This window comes from Eptesicus fuscus, chromosome 4 (genome assembly GCF_027574615.1).
Source record: "Eptesicus fuscus isolate TK198812 chromosome 4, DD_ASM_mEF_20220401, whole genome shotgun sequence".
In the NCBI taxonomy this organism is placed as follows: Eukaryota; Metazoa; Chordata; class Mammalia; order Chiroptera; family Vespertilionidae; genus Eptesicus; species Eptesicus fuscus.
Window position 1 is genome coordinate 7742714 of NC_072476.1, and position 23719 is coordinate 7766432.

The window sequence follows — 23719 nt, forward strand, 5'->3', positions numbered from 1 at the left end:
TCTGAACGCTGCATCTCTGCTCTGTTCCCCGGTGGACTGCTCCCTCCTCGGGGGCAGAGTCCCCACAATCAGTCCTGTCAGCTGACCTGACGAGGTGACATGATTACCCAGCCCGAGAGAGAGAGAGAGAGAGAGAGAGAGAGAGAGAGAGAGAGAGAGAGAGAACAGGAACCCTGCCTTGTATCCGTTATGTGTCCCTTCTTATCCCACCCCCTCCTCCCCCACCGCTGCCACTGGAGAGATGGGAGGTCCTTGAGTGCAGGCGCCAGGTCTGACTCTCCCACCCCCGGGCCTGGCTCAGGGGAAGTGCCAGGACCCCGTGCTGGATGAGGGTCCCTGGGGAGAGGTCCCTCCGCCCAGGGGCTTCTCACTCCTCTACTGCTCCTTCAACTTCTGGCATCCAAGGCTGAGAGGGCAGGTCCAGGCCCACGAGCCCCTGGCCCTCCGAGAGTGTTGGCCCCTGCCCAGCAGCAGTTCCCTGGTGTGGATGAACTCGGGGGTCCCGGCCGGCATTAAGTAGCACATAATTAGTTGGATCCTGTGCAGGATCCTCTGTCTGAGTACTTCTGAGGGAGGTATCAGGGTGGCAGCTGGACCGCCTAACACTTGCTGACATCATCCCTCTTTTTTAAAAAAACAACAACAAAGAAAGATCAGCTCTTGGGGTCACCGCCTCCAGAAGGGAACAATATCTACTTAGAACTTAACGTCTTTGTTTACAGTGTATTTATTTGACCTTCTATTTATGGCAAATGATACTGGTTTTCCATTTACAGAGGTGATACAAGAAGTATTCCTTTTAAAATAAATTTATTAAGCAAACAGTAAACCAATTCAAAGAAAACATAAAGTGAATAGTAGTACAGTTGGTAAACTGATATGGCAGGAATCCTAACAGCCATGACTGCAGTTTGGAGTGAAAACTCCTTGGCCTCTCCCCGGCCCTGGCTCTGCTCCCGAAGAGGTCAGCTGATACGATGGCTACAGGGCCAAGGACGGTGCGGGGCTCCATTCCTCCGGGTGGAGCTGGAGCGTTATAAGTAAGCCTGCCTGGGGGGGACCTGTCTCTCTGGAACACTCCAGCAAGCTTGGGGCGGCGGGGCGGGGAGGAGGCGGGAGGGAGAGATGGCCAGAGGCTGCATTTGGGGAGCTGCCCTGCCCTGGGACGGTTTTCCATGTTGGTTCAACCTCAGATGTCCTTGGCCCAGGCCTCCCTTACGATGGAGGGGTAAGACTCGCAGGCTGGGGTGCCAGCCTTCAGAGACGGGCAGAGGAGCCCCCTGGTTTACTGACTAGGTCGCAGTGAAGGCCGGAGAGGGCCTCTCCAGCTGGACTCCCCTAGTTTGCTCTGAGCTGGGGTCAAAGTCTCGGTTCATGTTTCCTAAGATGCTCCTTTGCCCGGTCTTGACCTCTCTCTGTGTGCTTTCCTGGAGGGATGGTTTGTGGCTCTGGAAGCTGGATTCCCGAATCTCCTGCGCGCACAGCTGACCGTCTGCTTCAGCGTCCACCGGACCCTGCCCTCTGACCCCGGCATTAGACACGTGCGGGAAGGTGAAGCCACTGCGGCGATGCTCTCTCGGGCCTGTCTTGTACCTTGAATTCTTAATCAGGAAGGTGACCTTGGCGGCTCTGGCCCAGAGTCCACCCCACCCGCACTCTGCACTGAGCGCCCCCTCCAGGCCCTAAGCAGAAGCACCTTGAGCTCCCCGGCAGCTCAGGCTCTGTCCACACCCAGCCTGCCCAGACGCAGACCCAGCTGAACTGAAATCCGGACGTAAAAAGCCTGGCCTTCTTCCCTGGCCTCAGATGTCAGCTGGGTTCCCAGGCTGGAGCCTCTGAGCTCGGGCCTTGCTCAGAGGTCTCTGGGAGGCCAGTCCTCCAGGCTCCGGGGATTCAGAAACCCACGCTGGTGCGGCTTTCACGCCTCCAGAAAGCCGAGATCTGTTCCAGAGTGACCCGAGGCTGGAGGCCCCACTCAGGATCAGGGCTGCCTGGCCGCTGCCTTCGGGCCTGGGGGCTCCCCAAATTCATGCTGGGCTCTGGCCTCTGTTCAGGCTCAGCCCAGCTCACCAGGCCTGGGGCATGGGGCCTCCCTTCCCAGGCCTGGGGCCCCCAGAAGGTACTTGGGGTTGGGGCCTTGGGTGGGATCTGGGGAACAAAGAAGTTGGGAGGGGAGTGTGGAGTTGGAGGGGCAGGTGGGGCTGTTGCTCGGGCCTCCAAGGTGCCCCCGGGGATAGGAGGATCGGGGGCTTGGCCCATCAGCAGGGGTACCTCGGAGCCGGAGCCGTACCAGTCCTCGGAGCGCTCCCGGGGGGTGCCTGTGGGCTCAATCCACAGCTCTCCTCCGGGGCGCCAGACCAGGGTGGGTGGGTGGTGGCTGGGGTCTGGTCGCAGAGAGCGGCGGAACAGGCGCTCGGCCAGCACAGCCGTGGTGAGGAGGAAGAGGGCGGCCAGCAAGGCCAGGGCCAGCATGATGGGGATGCAAGGCCCGCAGGGCAGCGGGGGCCACGAGGCCGACTCGGATGCAGGGGGCTCTTCCATGTGCCCCGAGGGCTGCTCCGGAGTCCAAGGCATCTGGAGGGCCAGGTCAGGAGGGGAAGACAGTCCAGAGGCGGAGAGGCAGCCAGGGCCCAGCCAACACTGAGGAGAGAGACGGGCGGGGGCTGGGAATCTGGCCTGAGAAACAGGCCCAGACGGCAGACGGGGAAAGGAGCAGAGGGACCCCAGAAAGGGCCAGAGGAGGCAAAATGGGGGGAAGCACCACCGGGGCCCACAGCCGGGGCTTCCTGCCCAGAACCCCATTTCCCCTCCCAGATCCCCGGTGCCCCGGGGCGTCCCCCTCCGGCTCCTCAGCCCCCGGGTCTTGCTGGGCCTACAGAGGGAGGGGTGGGTGCTGGGCCCGGGGGCCCCGCCTGCAGGGCCTCTGCTCCTCACCTCAGTCTCTGGCCTTGGGCTCCCCTCGCCCCTCAGAGCGGCTCTTCCCTGCCTGAGGGAGGGCGCAGAGCAGGCCCTCGGATGCGGGCGGAAGGGAGGGCACCACCTGTTGCTGGGCAACCGTGCCCCAACTCCTCTGTCCTGAGGCGCGTTTCCAAGGCAACCTGGGGGGATGTGGTCACTGCGGTTGGTGGGGAGGCGGCTCCTGGCAAGAGGGGTGGGGCCAGAATGGGCAGTGGCCTGTTGAACTCTGTGTCACCCCACAGGCCCCCGAATATTCACCCAGAGGCCCTTTCCCACCCGCCCCACCCCAGCACCACGCGCCTCCCTCCGCCGGCTCTCTGGAGGCTGCCCTCCCGCCCCACGCCCTCCTGCTGGAGCCAGCCTCCTCCATTCTTTTCAGAACATGTCTGTCACATCTCCATGTTCTCAGACCGTTGGCCCCAGTTTTGGTTAGAAAATATCTGTGAGGCGAGGCCTGGTAGCAGCAATGTCAAGCCTCTGGGACAAGTCCAGGGTCAAAAACAGGCTCCGGGCAGGTCTCCAAGACCCCGGATGTTGGCCATCCTGGCTCCTTCCTCCTGTGGCTGCGGGTGGGAGGAGCCTGGGTGGGGACGGAGGGTGTCATCAGCTCCTGGTGTCCTGTCAGGTTGTGTAGTTTGACTCACTGACAGATGACAAGTGAGCCCCAGAGAAGGGAGGTGTTGTGCCCAAAGTCACACAGCGTACACAGGAGGGATGGGGGAGCATGGATATAAATTCCTGGTCTAGCAAGCTCCGGGAACATAACACAGCTCTTGTTTTGCAAAATGACAACCATTTAGTGTGAAAAGCTACAAAAATATGTTGAAATGCTAGTGTCTTACAAAAGGTGGTCACGGGGCAGCCTGACTCAGGTCGCTCTGCCCTGGTGGTTTGGAGGAAAGGGACAGAGGATGGAGAAGTGCAACCGGGGGATGGAGTCCGTGGAAATGAACAGCTCGTGGTTCTGGGCCTTATGAGGTACGCAGGAACCTGATGAGACTGGAATTTGATGAGATTATAAGCCTTAAAGTCTGAGCTTTAAACAAAATAATAATAATTAAAAAAATATGTATATATATATATATATTGATTTCAGAGAGGAAGGGAGAGGGAGAGAGAGAGAGAAACATCAATGATGAAAGAGAATCATTGATTGGCTGCCTCCTGCACGCCCCCTACTGGGGATCAAGCCTGCAACCCAGGCATGTGCCCTTGGCTGGGAAACCAACTGTGACCTCCTAGTTCGTAGGTCAACACTCAACCACTGAGCCACACCAGCCGGGTGGTATTTTATTCTTAACAGTCTTTTATCACTTTTTAAAAATATATTTTTATTGATTTCAGAGAGGAAGGGAGAGGGAGAGGGAGAGAGAGATAGAAACATCAATGATGAGAGAGAATCATTGATCAGCTGCCTCCTGTACACCCCACACTGGGGATCGAGCCTGAAACTTGGGCATGTGCCCTGACCGGAATTGAAGCAGGCCGACACTCTATCCACTGAGCCAAACCAGCTAGGGCTCTTTTATCACTTAAAAAAAAAAGCTTAAAACATTTTAATTGCTTCCTCAACAAATTAAATAGAATTACCACATGATCCTGCCATTATGCTCTATGTATTTTATGCATATACAAAAAAACAACAACTGAAAGCAGACTCAAACAGATATTTGCACACCAATGTTTATAGCAGTGTTGTTCACAATAAGCCAAAAGTAGAAACAAATATTCACCAGCGAATGAATGGATAGACAAAATGCCACACACACACATACACACTGGAATATCATCCACCCCAAAAAGAAAGAAAATTCTGACACATTCTAAATATGCATGTATTTTTTTAATCCTCACCTGAGCATATTTTATTTTTAGGGAGAGAGGAAGGGATCAACCCACAAACTAGGTGTGTGCCCTGAGCGGGAATGGAACCTGCCCCCTTCTGGTGCACAGCCCATGCTTCAACCAGCCGAGCCAGCTGGCGAGGGCACAGCCCACTACATGGACGACCCTCTAGGAGAGGGGAGGCCACATCTGGCCCGCGGGCTGCATTTGGTCCGGCCCTGCCAAGGCATCTGCACACAGGACTCGAAATTCAATAAATCTAGGAGCTTTTTCATAGCAACAAAATTTATAGCAAGTGCATTATAATAAGTGAATGATGTTATAAATTTCCAAACGGCCCTTGGCAGGAAAAAGGTTCCCCACCCCTGCTCTAGGACAATATGCTAAGTGAAATAAGCCAGTCACAAAGGAAAAATACTGAATGATTCTACTCACAGGTTCCCAGAGCCTGCAACAAAGCATGTCAAACTCATAGAGACAGAAAGTAGAATGGTGGGTGCTGGGGCGGGGGTTGTGGGGGGAGAGGAAGAGGAGTTACTTTACTTAATGGGGATAGAGTTTCAGTTTGAGAAGATAAAAAAGTTCTGGAAATGATGATGATGATGATTGCACAACAATGTAAATATGCTTAATGCCACTGAACTGTACTTATAAATCATTAAAATGGTATGTTTTATGTTATTTTACCACAGTAAGAAATTTAATAATATAGAAAATAAACATAGGGGAGAACATTATTTCCCATAATCTCCGCACTCCCAAATAAACCTGCATCCTTTTTTATGGGCTCTGTAGGGTGGGGACCAGACCCAGATGTCCTCACTTCTAGGTTTCTCCCACTGCCCACCCCCCCAGCCTCCCCCCAAATTTCTGAGAAAAGGAATCAGGAAGTTACTCAAGGAGTGTGTGCAATAGAGAAGTCTCTGGGTCAGGAGAGGAAAGCAGGTCTTTGAGGGGTGCTCTGGGTTGTGGGGTGGGTGTTGCAGGGCCAGGTGTTCAGGGGTGGGCGTGACTGTGCTTGGAGCCAGCAGGAAAACTTGATTTCCGCAGACGAGGCAGCTGGCTGTGTGCTGCTGCGTAGAGTTCTGTCCTGGGGGCTCTTCGCTCCCAAGTCTGTGTGTGCTGTTACGCTAAGTGCTGAGGGCCCAGAAAACCTCAGCGTGTTGTTATCGGCTTCCAGAGGAATAACCCCGAGGACTGGCTGTGGAAGACACAGGTTTGTTAGGACTTGCATGTGCACAGGTGGCAGCTGACAGGTGAAGTCTACCAAACCGACCGGCGGCCCCCAGTGAGGTTGAACTGCTAAGTCCCATCTGGCCTTTGGCCTTTGGCCTTTGGCCAGGCCACACAGGGGGCGGCTCAGGGCCGGCGCTATTGTCTCGCCACCGCCCAGACTTTCCCAACACACGGCTTTACAGAGCACAGAAAACAGAAACAAGGCATGCAGGAGGAGGGGCGGGTGCTGCAGAGATCAAAGCGCTGTTTCTTGCCCGAGGAGCTGGCCAGGCTCACAGTCCGCTTACTGCTGCCTGCATCCTCTTCCGTGGGTGGGGAGAGGGGGAGTTGGAGCACAGGAGGGGCCGTGTTCTCATTCACCATACAGGTGGTTTTAAAACATGTCCGCGAATCTCTCAGCACTGCATCCTGAGACTGGGTCCGGCCTCCGCCACTTGGATAGAGGCTGGTCTCAGTGGCTCACTGCGTGGACACAGCAGAAGTGACCCATGGCTCCCGAGGCTAGTTTTAAAAAGAGGATAGCGCTCCCGCCTGGCCGGGCACTCTGCTCCGCCACTCAGCGCACGCCTTGGCATCCAATCGCATGTGTGAGAAAGCCAAGGCCCTGTAGGTGCCCTGGTCAAAGCCCCAGCTAGGGTCCCAGCGGACAGCCACTACCCAACCCTTAATGAGCAACTCTTCGGGTGCCCCAGCCCCAGCCCCAGCCCCAGCCTTCGGGCCACGTCAGCTGATGCCAAGGAGAGCAGAGGTGAGCTACCCCTCTGAGTCCGGCCCAAACATGGATTTATGACAAAAATAAATATTGCTGTTTTAGGTCAAGTTTCGGAGTGGTTTGTAACACAGAAATAGATAACTTGGAACATTCTATGCCAGTGGTTCTTTATCCCTATCACCGTCGCCCCTTTCTATCCCGCCGTTTTAGGGTCTGAATTGGGGGGCGGGGTGCAGCGGAATACAGTAGCAACAAGAGCGTTCAGTTGGTTAAGAAATACCTCAGGTGATTCAGATATGCCCTCCCCCTAGCTGAGATCCACCAGCCCTGCTCTGTCCAATACAGTAGCCATCAGCCACTCGTGGCTCTTCAAATTAATTAGAATAAAATAAATAAAATGTTCCGTCTCATTAATTACACTTCACGTTCTCAGCGGACACATGCAGCTGGTGGCCACTGCACTGCGCAGCACAGCGCAGCTGCGGGCGGGCAGCCGCCACAGGGAGTTCTGTTGGGAGGCGCAGCGTCAGAACCTCGCGGCCTGCGTGGGCTGCGGGCCCCCAAGGCCAGCGTCGCCGGGAGCGCGTGGAATGCAGACCTGCTGGATCAGAAGCTGCATCGTATCCGGATACCGGGTGACCTGGAGGCACGTGCACATTAGAAAAGCTTGGCTCTAGCCCGAAGTTCTCGGCCTTGGCTGTTCATGAGAAGCACCCGGGAGCTTGTTAAAAAGCTTGAGTCGTCTGAGGTGCAATGGGCGTCAGTCTTCCTTAAGGTTTTCCAGGTGATTCCAATGTACAGCTGAGGCTGACAACCACTGCCTGGCACTACTCTCTGTATCTCCTGGGGCGGGCAGATTTGGGGGGGGGAGGGTGTCCAACAGCTTCTGCCCTGGAGTGGGCATCTGCTGGGCGCCCACTATTTGAGGAATTTTCTTTCCTGAATGGTTGCAGTAAGAGCTGTCGCATTTGTACGGTGTCACTGCACACTGAGTTACTGGGTCGGACGCCTCAGGCATGCTGGCTGGACTAATTACTGTAGTTCTTTCCCCTGAAGTTTTAAGACTGACTGGCTCTCTGGGAGATTGAATCTGTTAGACGGAAAAGTTGGGAACTGTCAGTGGTCTCTCTCCCATCACTTGAGCCAGAGAAGTGAAGGAGCCAGCCCGCAGGGAGGAGCACTGGAGAGAGATTTCTGATGGTGTCTGAGTCCCGGGTTCCAGTTCCTTCCCAATGCCCTGCCGTATTGCTGTCCTTGGGTTCCTGTGTCCTAATAATACATTTTCCTTTGTGCCTAATGATTTGGGTTAAGTTTCTGGGACTTGTAACCCAAACAGTGCTAATTTATATAATCCTGGGTATGTTAATCATGTTTCAGGACAGAATTTCTGACTAGACTCCACACGTGACTCAAAGTTAATGAGTAAAAAGCAGCTTTATTAACATTGTATACATAACACATTTCTTTTTTATACTTTTATATATTTGTGTACTATTTCATAATATAAATATTTTTCACAAAAGCCGCCTCCCTCTGTAAGCTTATTTATGTCTATCTGAACCAATGGCATCCTGACCTCCCGGTGGCGGACGTAGAAATGTGTGGGATAGTCTGGAACCTCTCCTTCTCACCCCCCCACCCCGCCAACTGGTCCAGGTGACTATATATGTAAAATGCCCTTCCCACCCCACAGCCACCGCCTTACTCCGTTCTCACCCCCTCAGTCTCCACAGCCTCGTGAGGTGGTTTCCCTTCCTCTCGTGTCTCCCCATCCTCATCTTTTCCAGGTTAGTCTTTTAAAAAGACCGTTCTGATCCTATCACTTTTCTGCTTAAAAAATTTTGAGGGCCTACTGTTGCCAACAAGATCCAGTTGAAATTCCTTGGCTAAACACACAAGGCCCTTCACAGTCTGACTCCAAACCCACCTCTCCAGCCTCACTCACACAAGCTCAAGCTCCGGGAGCCCACTGTCTGCCTTCTTGTGTGTACTTATTCGCCGGCCCGTCCAATGAAATCCCCGTGATGGGGCATCTTACTGTGTGCTGGGATACAGTCTCTTTCCCTTTAAATCAGAACACCCTCTATCTGGCCAGCCTTCACTAGTCCACCAGACCCCGCTAAGACATCCTTCCACTGCTTCTCCAAAGGCTACGAGTTGGAGTCCTCTCTGTGGGGGGTGGAAGGGGTGAGCAGGGAAGGCTTGCCAAGAGTCGGTGATGCTTATCTATTATTCAGGATCTCCTAAGAGGGACTCCGGTTCAGGGCTTCCAAGGAAAATTACCAGGAGCCAACCGGATGGATTGGCCTGGACTTCAAAAAAGAGCAGCCAAGCCAGGTCGACGGGCAGATGCATCACGCTAGACATGTGCTGGACACCTACTTTTGGGAAGAGAAGCCAGTGTGGAGCGAGTGTGCCGATGGGTGTTGTCCCGTGTGTGTGCATGTGCTTGTGCTCTTGTGTGCTTGGGTGTCGGAATCCCTGTCGATGAGCTCAGTGCAGTTGCAGTCAGGGACACAACCATGATGACCCTCCAGGGAGTGTGGCTGCTTTTGCATATGGAGCCCCCTAGGACTAAAATGCAAACTGCGAACCCTAACTTGAGCTGGGGACATTTTGGCTACTAGTAAAATCACAAATCCAAGCAATAGTTATTGACTAGCTACTATGTGACATGTACAGGGGGATTCACCAGTGAGCCATCAGACATGGTCCCTGCACTGGTGGGGCTTACTTGGGAGTAAGCAACCACACATGTCCCAGCTCCGGCTGGTCTCAGTAGATGTTAATTACCTGCCCCTCCTTGGTGTATGAGACTAGGAAGACTTTCCGGATGACACGGCCTCATTTATTTGGGGGTGGGCAGACAGGAGAGGGGGCAGTGCACCCTCTCTGAGGAAACATGTGTTTGCAAAACTGGAAGCCACAGTTCTGTGCTGTGTCCTATCCAATCAGTAGGTACAGATGACACCAGGCCTAGTGTATCTGACCCTCAAAGGACAGAGGTTTGGGAGGTTGGTGAGCTACCCCTTGGAGTTCTGCTCACTCTCAGCCGAAAGGACTTGCTAACTGATCACCAGGTGCTTGGGTCCCCTCTGCCCAATCTCGCCACCCTGGACCTCAACAGTTCTCTGCAGCCCCAAACTGAAGCTGAAGCTCACAGGCCCCATCAGGAGATAAATGAGACCTGTTGGATCTCACGGAAGCTGTCAGTTGAGCTAAGTGTGGGTAGTGGCCCCGCCCACATGGCCACTTGTTGTAGGTCTTGTTTCTCTGCCATAATGACATTTGGAAAGTCATTGAGGCCCCTTCCAGACTGAGGCTTTCAGTACCCAGCATCCCACCCTACACTCTGGGATACATTGATGCCCAGCCGATGTGCCCAGGTGAAAGAAGGGCTGAGGGGCTGCCACACCTTTCCCCAGCTCCTGTGTGTAAAGGAGCCTGCCCATACTCGGGTTCTTAGCCTGATTCTGGTGGAGATGGATGTTCTCAAGAAAACATGAAGCTTCGTGCCCTCCACCACGCACCTGGCCATCAGGAAGGTTTACTACCTCTGTGTGCTGTTAGCCACCTGAGATCCAGCTGGAGGACCCACTGTGTCCTGATTCTAGGAGACGCATCCATCCTCTAGCACTTGCATCCTGACACCAAGGGCTTCCAATGGATCCTGAATGCATCGCTCCACTGCTGCACTTCCTACATGCAGCAGGACTGGGTGGCCAAACTGTATTATTTCTATTGAGCTATGTAATTCACATGCAATGAATTTCACCCTTTCAAAGTGTACATTTCAGTGGTTTAAAAAATATTCATAAGACTATGCAACCATCACCAATACCTATTTCCAGAACATTTTTATCACCCCAAAAAGAAGCACTGTACCCATTAGTAGTTACTTCCCATTCCCTGGTAACCACTATTTGCTTTCTGTCTCTATGGATTTGCTTATACTGGACATTTTATGCAAATCTCTATATATAAAAGGCTAATATGCAAAGCGTCCCCTCGGGAGTTCAACTGGGAGAACGAGAGCTCAATTGCTCACTATGATGTGTGCTGACCACCAGGCGGCAGTGCGGAACATGGTGGGTGACAAGTGGTGGTGGCGGGACACTGAGGGAGCGAGGGACGGAGGAGGTGGAGAGGCAGGGGAAACCGCTCAGTGGTGGTGTACAGGAGGCAAGGGGAGGAGGAGGCGGGGAGATGGGGAACCTGATCAGTCCTGATCATTGGCCAGGCCTAGGGACCCTACCCATGCATGAATTTCATGCACCAGGCCTCTAGTGTAATAATATAATATGTGGTCTTTTGTCTTTTCATCCATGCCATAGCCTGAATCAATACTTCATTACTTTTTTATAGCTGTACTAGAGACCCAATGTACAAAATTTGTGCAAGGGACTCCATGGGCCGAAGCAGCAGCAGCCCCAGCTTCATCTGGAAGGGCGTCTGGAATGTCATCTGGAAGGTTGTTTGGCCATCTGGTCTAATTAGCTTATTACCATTTTATTATTATAGATTATTATAGATAACATTCTAGTGTATCAATGTACTACATTTTTACCCATTTATCAATTGATAAGACTTGTGGGTTGTTTCCCCCCTTTTTTGTGGGTTGTTTACCCTTTTTAGCTCTTATAAGTAACTAGAGGCCTGGTGCACGGGAATTTATGCACCACTGAGGTCCCTTGGCCTGGCCTCTGCCCTCTTGCAATCTGGGACCCCTCGGGGGATATCAGACTGCAGGTTTTGGCCCAATCCCTGCAGGCCAGGCTGAGGGACCCCACTGGTGCATGAATCCGTGTACCGGACCTCCAGTATGCATACAAGATCTTTGATTAATCTCTTCCCGACCTTCTCCCTCCCCTTTGCCTCTGAGATTCATCATGTTTGGAGCTCCATGTTTCCATGCCTGTGCATTGCGTGTCTGTCCCTTGGTGGTCAGTGCGTGTCATAGCTACTGGTTGAACAGTCACTTAGGCTTTTATATATATAGATGCTGCTATGAACACTCATGTACAGGTTTTTGTGTGGACATGTTTTCAATTTCTCTTTGGTATAGACTTAGGAGTAGAATTTCTCAGTCACATTGTAACTCCATGTTTAACTTTTTGGGGAACTGTGGATGGCCAAATTTACATCTGCTGAATTCATCCACTTCTCTAGTTTTTAAAAAAATATATTTTTATTGATTTCAGAGAGGAAGGGAGAGGAGAGCGAGATAGAAACATCAATGATGAAAATCATTGATTGGCTGCTTCCTGCACACCCCCTACTGGGGATCAAGCCTGCAACCCAGGCATGTGCCCTTGGCTAGAATCGAACCTGGGACCCTTCAGTCCGCAGGCCGATGCTCTATCCACTGAGCCAATTTGGCTAGGGCAGTGGTCAGCAAACTGTGGCTCACGAGCCACATGCGGCTCTTTGGCCCCTTGAGTTTTTAGCAAAGACCAGCTTAGCAGTACCCTAATTAAGTTAATAACAATGTACCTACCTGTATAGTTTAAGTTTAAAAAATTTGGCTCTCAAAAGAAATTTCAATCGTTGTACTGTTGATATTTGGCTCTGTTGACTAATGAGTTTGCCGACCACTGGGCTAGGGCATTACTTTCTGCTCAGAATTCTCACCTCCTACAGGAACAAAAGCTTCACACCTTCTCACTCTACATGGTTGAGTACAACTATGAACCTGGCTCCTGGGAAAAATGTGGAGGCCACCAATTTCAGGAAAAAAGAGAATCGATAGCAGGTACCAGGGGAGACTACTTCGGGAAGACTTTGCCCTCTTCCTGCCATGCTTATGCCACCCATCCTGGCTGAAGCCTAAAAACCTCTTCTTATGCAATGTTAACATGACTGGAATTCTGGATCTTATGTTTCAAGCTGCTTTCATTCACACACACCTAAACCCAATCTCAACACTGCCTACTGAGCATGGTGTGCTTGGACCTTGCCACACTCACCTGGGAACAAGAGGCCACAGCCAGGAACAACTGGGAGGTGATCAACTCAGGAGGCTCTTGACTCATGGTTCAGGCTGCAACGTGAGCAACAGCTGAGAGCTCCAAGCAGCTTGCTGGAGAAAGCTGCTTTGCACTTCAGAAGTTCAGCCTCAGCACATACAGGAGCATGCAGTCACTCCTAAACTCTCTTGACCAGACAGAATTTAAACCAGGGGTCCTCAAACTTTTTAAACAGGGGGTGTCCCTCAGACCGTTGGAGGGCCGGAATATAGTTTAAAAAAAACTATGAACAAATTCCTATGCACACTGCACATATCTTATTTTGAAGTAAAAAAAACAAAATGGCAAAAACACCCGCATGTGGCCCATGGGCCATAGTTTGAGGACGCCTGATTTAAACCATGCTCCCAGCTCATGTGTTCTCTGAAAAGCACACCACCAGGTGGTGAGAAGCAGAGAAATGAGCAACAGATAACCCCATTTTATACTCAGAAACTGTGGCATAATGGGGTTGAGTAGCTTGTTTGGGGTGATTAACTGTCCCATTTGCCTGGGAATATCTGGTTTTATAACCAAAAGTTCCATGTCCCAGAAAACCTTGTAATTCTGGGCCAACTGAGAAATTTGGTCAAGGTCATTCATTCAAAGTCACACAACTCAAGTGCTGGAGCTGAATCTGAACCCAGATCTGACCATCTCCAACATCCTCCTTCCACTAAATGAATGACTTACTAAGCAGGGCAATCACATGAAGCATACTCAGAGCTTCAACAAGAGCAGGCAGGTACTTCTTGTTGCTCTTCCCGTCACACTTGCCCTCTGCAGTGGGGTCTAGCCCAGCTGAGAGTTCCAGCCCTCACCCAGGGCCAGCTTGCTGCCATCAGGGAATCAAGACAGGGTTGAGCTCAGTGGATAGAGCGTCGGTCTGCGGACTGAAGGGTCCCAGGTTCGATTCTCAAGGGCATGTACATTGGTTGCGGGCACATCCCCGGTGGGGCGTGTGCGGGAGGCAGCTGGTCGATGTATCTCTCTCATCGATGTTTCAGCTCTCTATCCCTCTCCCTTTCTCTCTGGAAAAATCAATAAAATATATTTTAAAAAAAAAAAAACAGGGTTGAGCTCAGGAGAGTTACATTACTGCTCAGGGCCTGCCAGATCTCACCCACCTGGCTGCCCAACACACCAAGATCAGAGATTCCAACCTTGAGAGCTGTGAAAAATGATGAGAATGAGTTAGAAAGGTCTCAAGTGCCACTCTTTGTGGAAATCTGGGGAGGTGAGAGGCTCATGGGCTTTGGAACCAGTCACCCCTGGGATTAAATCTGAGCTGCCAGGCTTAACAGCTGTGAGACCCTTGGCAATCTATTTAATTTGTGCCATTACCATTTTTTCACAAATCACCAACTTGAAGGACTATTGGGGAGATATTAGTTTGTATAAAGCACCTCACAAGTAGGATCAACACTTGGATCCCCTTCCACCTTGATTTCACATTGCTTCTTATCTTTGAGAGATCATAAAGGATTTGCCCCTTCACACTAGGAGCCCACCTTAAACCTGATACCATACAAGACTGATCTACATTGACCATCAAATTCCCCAGGCTCTGAGCCTTACCTTTCTCCCACTCCACCTGCTGGTCCATCTTACTGACACTTCTTTTTCCTGGAGTCCATCACTGACTGCTCACCCTCCCTGACTTCACTCCACTTCCTTTATAACCTTGACTTTATAGTCCATGACTTTGCAGTGCTTCAGCCCTTCTCTCTCCAGCACTTGTCAACCTAGTCCTTCTGCCACCCCTTCCTCATAAATCCTTTTCCCTGGACCAATATAATCAGCTTCCGTTTGTCCTATACCAGGTTAGAGAGAAAATCTATTGGAGAAAATCACACTTAGAGTCTCCAACTCTACCTGGTTGCTCAGTCATTCTGTAACATGGATCTGGACAATTCTCTCTTCCTTACCTACATGCAGTTGCTCTTCCAAACCTTTCACAGCTTCCCTAGAGAGCCCTGCCCAACTCCAACAGCTCTCTCCAGTAACTGACAGCCTCTTCTTTCTCCATACAGACAGCAGGAGCTCCGGTTCTCTTCCTTGTTGATTCTCAGACATCAAGAGTGGGGTTTGCCCCTTTTGCCCCTGTCCCCACCCCAGCAAGGGTAGATTAGTAATCAGAAAATAAACTCTTGGCTCCACTCACAACCTGCCAGGGATTCTTCTTGGCTTCCTCCAGTTCCTGCAGCCTTATCTGCCCTGATACTTACCTTCTGTAGTGAAGGAAGATGTGTTCCACTTTGTCCTTCTGCTGATCTTCCTACTTTGTGCAAATGTCTCCACTCCTCCTACGCTACTGTTCTAGCCATAATTGATTGTGCGTCTTCTATGTGCCCAGCAATTTGCTAAGCACAATGTTTATATCTCATTTACTAGTAAACCTCTAAAATAACCCTTTGAAATGGATCTTATCCTTCTTTTACTAATGAGGTTCAGAGACTTAAATAACTTGCCCACGATAAATGGTAAAGCTGGGCCTCAGCCAGCCTGTCTCTTCACTCTGTAGTCCTGGCATCTGTGACCAACTTCCCTGGCCATGGGCAGGATCCTCACTCCCTCCTCAGTGTCTGACTAGTCTGATCAGCTCACCCTGATCTTTCACTGCACTCTGCGGGGCTGTTCCTTTTGGTTTGCCCCGCACGTGGCTCTGAACCCCTCTAGGGCAGGAAGCGTCATTTCCATTTCCAAGTGTCCTCTGTAAATGCTTTTGGTTGCATTAAGTTCAGGCTACCTTTGCCTGTGTATCAGTGTTCTGTGGTCAGTTGAGCATTTTGCCCTTATTCTTTTATAAATTGAGTGGACATGAAAAAGTGACGATACCAGAGAAAAGATATGAGATCTCATAACCGTGGCACAATAGGAGCAAAGCTGAGAAGTATTGTGATGCTAAAGTCAGTGACTCTGGCCTCAGGTGGACATACACTGGGCTTTAGTTTGTTAACAGAATTTACCCGGCGACCGGAAAATACACACACAGGAGTACTCAGAGATACAGGAAAAACCCGTGACTCAGGAGAGCCTGTTTCCAAATCCTGAGCCCCCCAATATGGAGGAAGCTTTCTCTTTATACCCTTTGGTTTCTTTGTTCCCCAAATAAGGATCAGACTTGTGGACCTCTCTCAGGCTTTGCAAAAAGCCCCGTGTGCTGGGATGGGGGCTGTGAGACCACACCCAAAGGCCTGACCTGGCGCCAGCGCTGATAACCCCCTCCGGGGGTTGTGTATGGCTCATGGTTTATGGCCTCTGTAAAATGTGAGTATTTAGGTAAACAGGTCTTGCAAGGCCAGATAATTAAGTGACTTGATTATAGGCTAACAAGAATGTTAACATTAGGGATACTGATTAACTAGGTACAGAGTCAGATTGCTAGCCCCCTCCCAAAAATGTATTTTTATGTTCCCCATCAAGTTAGTCTGCAGTATCTTCAATTGAGAAGGAAAAAAAACAAGATTGAAGCCTGTGTGTGGAATGCTAACAATACTAGTATATGATTTACTTGAGCTCACTTGATTCATATAGAAACACTTCCTCGGCACTCACCATGCACACGTCTGCTGGAGCTTTACTCTCATTGCCATTAAATTCTCACAGCAACCCTGAGAGATAGGTACAGTTCTCTCTCTCTCTCTCTCTCTCTCTCTCTCTCTCTCTCTCTCTCTCTCACTCTCTCTCTCTCCCTCTCCATGAGAAAACAAGCAGAGAGAAGTCAAATAACTTTCGCCAGGCACACGGCTGGCTTCCGAGTGGTGGCAGCTGGGTCCCCACACAGCCGGGCTCTTCAGTAGCACTGCACACTGCTCTCTTTTCATGCACTTGTGGAACACACCATGTGCAAGAGCAGATGACTGTTTGAATCTCATGTGATATATATATAAAGGAGGCCAAATCTGCTCTTATTTTTAGATAAATTCTTCCTGACACAAAGCAAGAATGAGTGCATCCTGGTAGAATGACCTCAGCCACTCCCACTTTGACAGCAGCTTGTCCAGCAGATACGAGCACTGGATCTGGCTGGTCCAACCAGCCCAGATGGATGGGGACTTTATCTCTCCTAATATTATATTGTCATATGTTTAGAGAGTGATTGTGAGAAAGAAAACAAAGGGAAGATAAGTTAAACAAAGGAAAAAAAGGAGTTGCAGTGGATCAAACAATTCAGTAAGGACTTGAAGACTGAAAGCAAAAAATGAGGAGGCTTATAAAAAGTTACCATGGCCCTAGCTGGTTTGGCTTAGTGGATAGAGTGTTGGCCTGTGGACTGAAGGGTCACGGGTTGAATTCTGGTCAAGGGCATATGCCCGGGTTGTGGGCTCAATTCCCAGTGGGAGGCATACAGGAGGCAGCTGATCAATGATTCTCTCTCATCATTGATGTTTCTCTCTCTCTCTCCCTCTCCCTTCCTCTCTGAACTCAATAACAATGTATTTTTTTTTAAGTTACCATGTAACTATGCCTTAATAAAAGGAAATTAAGCTCAGGTTCCTTCAGTCATCCAGACCAACTTACATAAAATTCATTTTCAAGTCTTACTATGCATTTGACAACATCTCTAGAATCTGTTTTTTTGTTATTTTTTAGAGATAGGGGGTAGAGAGACACATCTATTGATTGCCTCCCAACCCAGAACCTAGGTATGTGCCCTGACTGGGAATCAAACCCTCCACCTTATGGTGTACGGGACAATGCCCAACCAACTGAGCCACACCAGACCAGGCACATCTCTAGAATCTGAACTCAAGCTAAGCCATAAAATAAAGCTACCTGCGAGAAAGATCATGGCTGCCCAGATCAACTTTATGCGAGAGACCAAAAAGAAAGGCTGTTTTGTGTGTTGTTGTTGTTTGTTTGTTTTCATATATTTTTACTAGAGGTCCAATGCATGGATTCATGCATGGGTGAGGCCCCTCAGCCTGGCCTGTACCGCACCCTCTCACAATCTGGGATCCCTGGGAATCGGGCTGAAACCGGCAGTCTGACATCCCCCCGAGGGATGTAGCAGTGCCGAAGCAGCCAACTGCAGCTCTGCTGCTGCACATCCCAGCTCTGCTGCGCCTGTTGCCGCTTGGTAGCACTGCCGCGGGGATGGGGGAGGTGCCTGCCACTGCAGCTGCGCTCACCAGCTGTGAGCTGGCTTCTGGCTGAGCAGCGCTCCTGCTGTGGGAGCACACTGACCACCAGGGGGGAAGCTCCTGCCTTGAGTGTCTGCCCCCTGGTGGTCAGTGTGCATCATAACGACCGGTCACCCAGTCCACCAGTCATTCTGGTAGTTCGAGCATAAAGGAAGCTTACAGAGAGGAAGGGATAGAGAGATAGAAACATCAATGATGAGAGAGAATCATCGATTGGCTGCCTCCTGCATGCCCCACACTGGGGATCAAGTCTGCAACCCAGACATGTGTCCTGACTGGTAATCCAACTGTGACCTCCTGGTTCATAAGTCGACACTCAACCACTAAGCCACACTGGCCAGGCAAGTAAGGCTATGTTTTGTGGAAGTCTGCAAGGGAAAGAGAAAAAACATTTATTCAGTGCCTAACACATGCCAGGTTTTTACCAGAAGGTTGACAAAAATGGATTGTTCTCATGATCTCCAATTTACAGATGAAGAAATTTAGTAGGTCATGAAGTAAGGGCTGGAATCAGTCTTTAAACCCATGTCTCTTTATAATACAACTAGAGGCCCAGTGCATGATATCTGTGCACTGGTAGGGTTCCTAGTGGCTGCCAGCTGCTAGCTGGGTACCCCCTCCCTTCCCCTGGTTGCCTGCCGCCGCCACCAGCCAGGGCCTCCCTCCCTTCCCCTGGCTGGCCCTGCCCCCTGGATGAACTCCTGAACAACTCCTGGTTGAGGGGACAATTTGCATACTACGCTTTTATCATATAGGATATTCTGTCTGTGAATTCTTAGTACATTGCTATAGGTTTCTGATTTTAAAAAAATGATTAATGCATTTTGTAGCATGATCTATCTATATAAAAGGCTAATATGCTAAGTGTCCGACCATCCAACCAGTCACTATGAGGCGCACTGATCACCAGGGGGCAGACACCCAATGCAGGAGCTGCCATGACATACACAGAGAAACAGCACCACAGACCTGGCGCCCACAAAGCAACACTCGGCTTTTTCCAAGTGGGACACAGGCCGCACCACCACCCTGGAGTGACAGCTCACCAAATCGCAGCCAACGCTGTCGAGACCCCATGGCGCAAAATGCGGCCCACAGCCCAGCCCAACCCGAAAATGATGGCTGTGGGCGCCAGGTAATGACATCACGTAGCAACGCCTGGCTTCCTCTCCCTAGTGATGACTAGCCTCCTTGTAGTTTCTTCAGTCCACAAACACAACTTGCTTTATAGCCAGATGCAAACATTTCACACTTTAACCAAATGTCTGTGAAGCGTTTTCCCATGCCTCATCTCATTTGATCCTCACAGAAGTTCTGGAGCAGGTAGATAGGAGACTCGGTGGAATCCTATTTTCTTTTCATTAGCTGGAAAATGGGAGATTTAGAAAGCTTAGAAACTTCACCCGACTGAAAAGAACTAAGAAATGGTGGACCTTGAAAATGACTTCAGGTTTTCTCACTGCACAGAATACAGTCAAACACTGCTGCAGTTAAATATTTTACACTTTGTTCTCCCTGTGTGATCTACAGTAATAATCTGCTTTGTGTTGATATTTACTACTGTGTTGCTGACAATTACCTGAAAGAGAAGTTGGGTGCTTCACTGGGCTGGAAAAAGTTTAACTAAATCAGAAATCAGGTCTAATTAAGCAAGTTTTATATATATATATATATAAAAGGCTAAGTTGATTCGTGCATGCACGATACATATAAAGCTCTCATTGGCACCAATCACATGCATGTGTTTTGTTTTGTCATTGTCGATCGTGAATTTGGTTGACACTTCTATTATAGAGAAAGGGCAAATAGCAATATAAAAATATTTCTTCTAATTAATTTCCTTTCAATGTACACAAATTCGTGCACCAGGCCTCTAGTACGTATATGAAATCATTATGTTGTATATCTGAAATTAATATGTTATATGTCAATTATATTTTAATTTTTAAAATTAACAACATACACGAGCCACAGTTTGAAAAAAACTGTCCTTTAAGATTTTGGTTGTTCTTGAGACTTGTTTTTCTCATTTTACAAATGCAGAAATAAAGGCTCCAAAGAATGAAGTGACTTCTGTAAGTTCACACAGCTAAGAAGTGTTGGACAGACCTCAACCTGGAATTCTGTCTTTATGTCCAGTATTCTTCTGAATACAGTTTCTCCAGAGGAATTGTAAATAAAAAACCAAAAAACATCCAAATCCAAGCCTGCAAGAGGAGAGACACAGATGTCTGGAGGAGCATTTGACAGAAGTCTCACTGCAGCCTAGGCATTTGACTGTCATTTATGGGGCACCTGCTCTGTGCCAGGTGAGATGCAGGAGTTGGAAATTCAGAGGTGGATAAGATAGTCCCTGCCTTAGAATGTGCTCCTGCTTTTAGAGGAGGCTTCCATGTAAACAGATAAATTATTGTGCAGGGTAATTAAAACCAGCCTAGTGATGTAAGAAGCACAGCTGGAGACCAGGGAAAGGAAGGAGGAATTCTGTTTGAATTGGAGGTGCTGGGAAGAGAAGAGACCACAGGAGTTTGTGAGAGAAGGCTAGGTGGTGGGTGCAGGGGAGTGGTGGTGATGGTGGTGGTATGGCCGAATGTCTTGAGGGCAAAAGATAGTGGTAGGTGGGCAGAAGGAGAGCATTTTAGGCAGCTGGAGTAGTATGAGCAAACCACAGAAAAGGCACACGAGGGTAGGGAGTGGAGGGATCCTCTTTGCAACTTAGTGAAGTCACTTCTGCTCACTAGACTAATCATTGGAACAGTGAAGGATGAACAGAAAAGCCATGTTCACATTTGTTTATCTGATAAAATCCTTTGTTCAAATGAAACTGCTGTGGAGGCCCAATGTGTAAGTGAGGAGGTAGAGAATTGTTTTTGCCTTAAACAGGAAACATACACTGAGTGGCCAGATTATTATGCGTTCAGAGATCATAATAATCTGGCCACTCAGTGTATATGCCATTGTTTGGAAATATTTTTTTTAAATCCTTGATGGGGATAAAGGAGCAGATTCTCACCCTGGGGTCTGAATTTGCACCAAGGCTTGAAGAGGACAAAGCTGCTTTGTCTGAGAGACGAAACAGCTCTCAGGCAGTCCAGGAGGGCACGAGAGAGGGACCCAGTGAAACAGGGAAAGGTCCACATGGCTTCCCATCTCCACTCTTACCCATCCTCCAGGCCATTCTCCATTTATCAAAACCCAGAGTGCGTAATTCTTTTAAAGGCAAAACCCTTCAATGGCTCCCCTCACTTCTCAGAAGGAAGCTAAACTCGTGACCACAGCCTTCCAGGCTCTGCACAATCTGCCCACTGGCTGCTGCCCAGACCTCACCTCCTGCAGGCTTCCCTCACACTAGCCACTCTGCCCTCCCTGCTGTTTCTAACTTCATCCCACACACTTCCTGCTTAGAGCTTTGGTGCTTGTTGTTTGTTCTGCCTGACCTACTCTTCATCCAAATATTTGTATTTCTCGCCACTTCAATCAGGTCTCCACAAATTTACCTGAACAGAGGGCCCCCCAGCAGAGGAAAAGCCTCCACTTCTCTCCTCATGCTCTATGCTTTTTCCTTTTTTCCCTTCTGGAAATTGAAGATACTTTATTCCACAAAATTTTTTACACAATGCTTAATGTCTATACAGAATTAAATTACTAAAATATAAAGAAATTAATTCTTTGTTTTCTTTTTAATTTATTTATTTTTTAAATCCTCACCCGAGGATATTTGACCTCATTGTCGTTTAATTTGCATCTCTCTGATGACTAGAGATGTTGAGCATTTTTTCATGTCTCTTGGCCATTTGTATGTCCTCTTTGGAGAAGTATCTATTCAGGTCTTCTGCCCATTTTTTAATTGGATTGTTTGTCTTCCTTTTGTTGAGTTGTATGAGTACTTTATATATTTTGGAAATTAATCCCTTATTAGATGTGTCATTGGCAAATATGATCTCTCTTTTCATTTTGATGCTGGTTTCTTTTGCTGTGCAGAAGCTTTTTATTTTGATGTACTCCCACTTGTTTATTTTTTCCTTTGTTCTCTTGCCCTAGGAAATGTATCTGAAAATTTTGCTCCATGAGATGTCTGATATTTTATTGCCTATGTTTTCTTCTAGGATTCTTATGGTTTCATGACTTAAATTTAAGTGTTATCCATTTTGAGTTTATTCTTGTATATGGTGTAAGTTGGTGGTCTAGTTTCATTTTTTTGCATATACCTGTCCAATTTTCCCAACACCATTATTGAAGAGACTGTCTTTACTCCATTGTATGATCTTAACCTACTTTGTCAAATATTGAGAATAATGGTGTGTGTCAATTTCTGGGTTCTCTGTTCTGTTCCATTGATGTATATGCCTGTTCTTGTGCCAGTACCAGTTTGTTTTGATTACAGTGGCTTTGTAGTATAACTTGATATCTGGTATTATGATCTCTCCAACTTTGTTCTTCTTTCTCAAATTGCTGCATTTATTTGGGGTCTTTTTTTGGTTCCATATAAATTTTTGGAGTATTTGTTCTAGATCTGTGAAATATGCCACTGGTATTTTGATAGGGATTGCATTGAATCTATAGATAGCTTTGGGTAGTATGGACATTTTAATTATATTAATTCTACCAGCCCATGAACATGGTATATTCTTCCACTTGTTTATATCTTCTTCTATCTCTTTTTCTCAATGTTCTATAGTTTTCCAAGTACAGGTCTTTTACCTCCTTGGTTAAGTTTATTCCTAAGTATCTTAATTTTTTTGTTACAATGGAAAATGGTAATTTTTTTTTTTTAGTTTCTTTTTCTGAGAGTTCATTATTGGTGTATAAAAATGCCATCAATTTCTGGGTGTTAATTTTGTATCCTGCTACATTGCCTAATTCATTTATTAAATCTAGTAGTTTTTTGGTGAAATCTTTGGGGTTTTCTTTTTAAAAATGTTTTTATTGATTTTAGAGAGAGAGGAAAGGAGAGGGATAAAGAGATAGAAACATCAGTGAAAAAGAAACATCATTGATTGGCTGTCTTGTCTCCTGCACACCCCCCTACTGGGGATTAAGACTGCAACCCAGGTATGTACCCTGACTGGGAATCGAACAGGTAACCTCTTGGTTCATGGGTCGATGCTCATCCACTGAGCCACACTGGCTGGACTTTAGGGTTTTCTATGTACAATATCATGCCATCTGTGAATAATGACAATTTTATATCCTTCTCTCCAATTTGGATGCCTTTTATTTCTTCTTCTTATCTGATCACTGTGGCCAGGACTTCTGATACTATCCTATATAATAAAGAGGGCAATATGCAAATTGACCCTAACAGTGGGACCACCAGGAATGACCTGTTGCTATGATGATGCACTGACCACCAGGGGGCAGGCGTTCTATGCAGGAGCTGCCCCCTGGTGGTCAGTGTGCTCCCCAATGGGGAGCTCCGCTCAGCCACAAGCTGGGCTGACGCTGCGAGTGCAGCAGCAGTGGTGGGAGCCTCTCCTGCCTCCTTGGCAGTGCTAAGGCAGCACTAAGGATGTCTGACTGAGCCGAAACCGGTTTGGCTCTGTTGATAGAGCGTCAGCCTGCGGACTGAGAGGTCCCGGGTTCAATTCAGGTCAAGGGCATGTACCTTGGTTGCGGGCACATCCCCAGTGGGGGTTGTGCAAGAGGCAGCTGATCAATGTTTCTCGATCATCGATGGTTCTAACTCTCTATCCCTCTCTCTTTCTCTCTGTAAGAAGTCAATAAAATATATTAAAAAAAAAAAAAAAAAAAGGATGTCTGACTGATAGCTTAGGCCCGCTCCCCATGGGCTCCTGGGCTGCCAGAGGGATGTCTGG

The 23719-nt window shown here is 48.7% G+C and overlaps 2 protein-coding genes across 4 annotated transcripts in view; one reads left to right on the forward strand and one right to left on the reverse strand.

Annotated features, from left to right (window-relative positions):
* Nucleotides 1–711: 711 nt before the first annotated feature.
* C4H16orf54 (chromosome 4 C16orf54 homolog) lies at nucleotides 712–3097 on the reverse strand. The gene is made up of 2 exons (XM_054714199.1): nucleotides 2935–3097; nucleotides 712–2640 (listed from the first exon to the last, which is right to left on the reverse strand). Exon 2 carries the CDS (start codon nucleotides 2572–2574, stop codon nucleotides 1894–1896), a length of 681 nt encoding a protein of 226 aa, XP_054570174.1. The 5' UTR covers nucleotides 2575–2640; nucleotides 2935–3097; the 3' UTR covers nucleotides 712–1893.
* A 756-nt stretch (nucleotides 3098–3853) lies between these two features.
* ZG16 (zymogen granule protein 16) overlaps nucleotides 3854–23719 on the forward strand; it is a 33185-nt gene continuing 13319 nt past the window's right edge. Inside the window, exon 1 of one of the 3 annotated variants that reach the window (XM_054714497.1) lies at nucleotides 3854–3936. In XM_054714497.1, coding sequence (XP_054570472.1) covers nucleotides 3932–3936 — 5 coding nt within the window. In that variant the 5' untranslated portion in view covers nucleotides 3854–3931. Of the gene's footprint in view, nucleotides 3937–6000; nucleotides 6020–20193; nucleotides 20213–23719 lie in introns of those variants that run through there. The other 2 variants (XM_028127510.2, XM_054714498.1) reach the window with 2 other exon arrangements.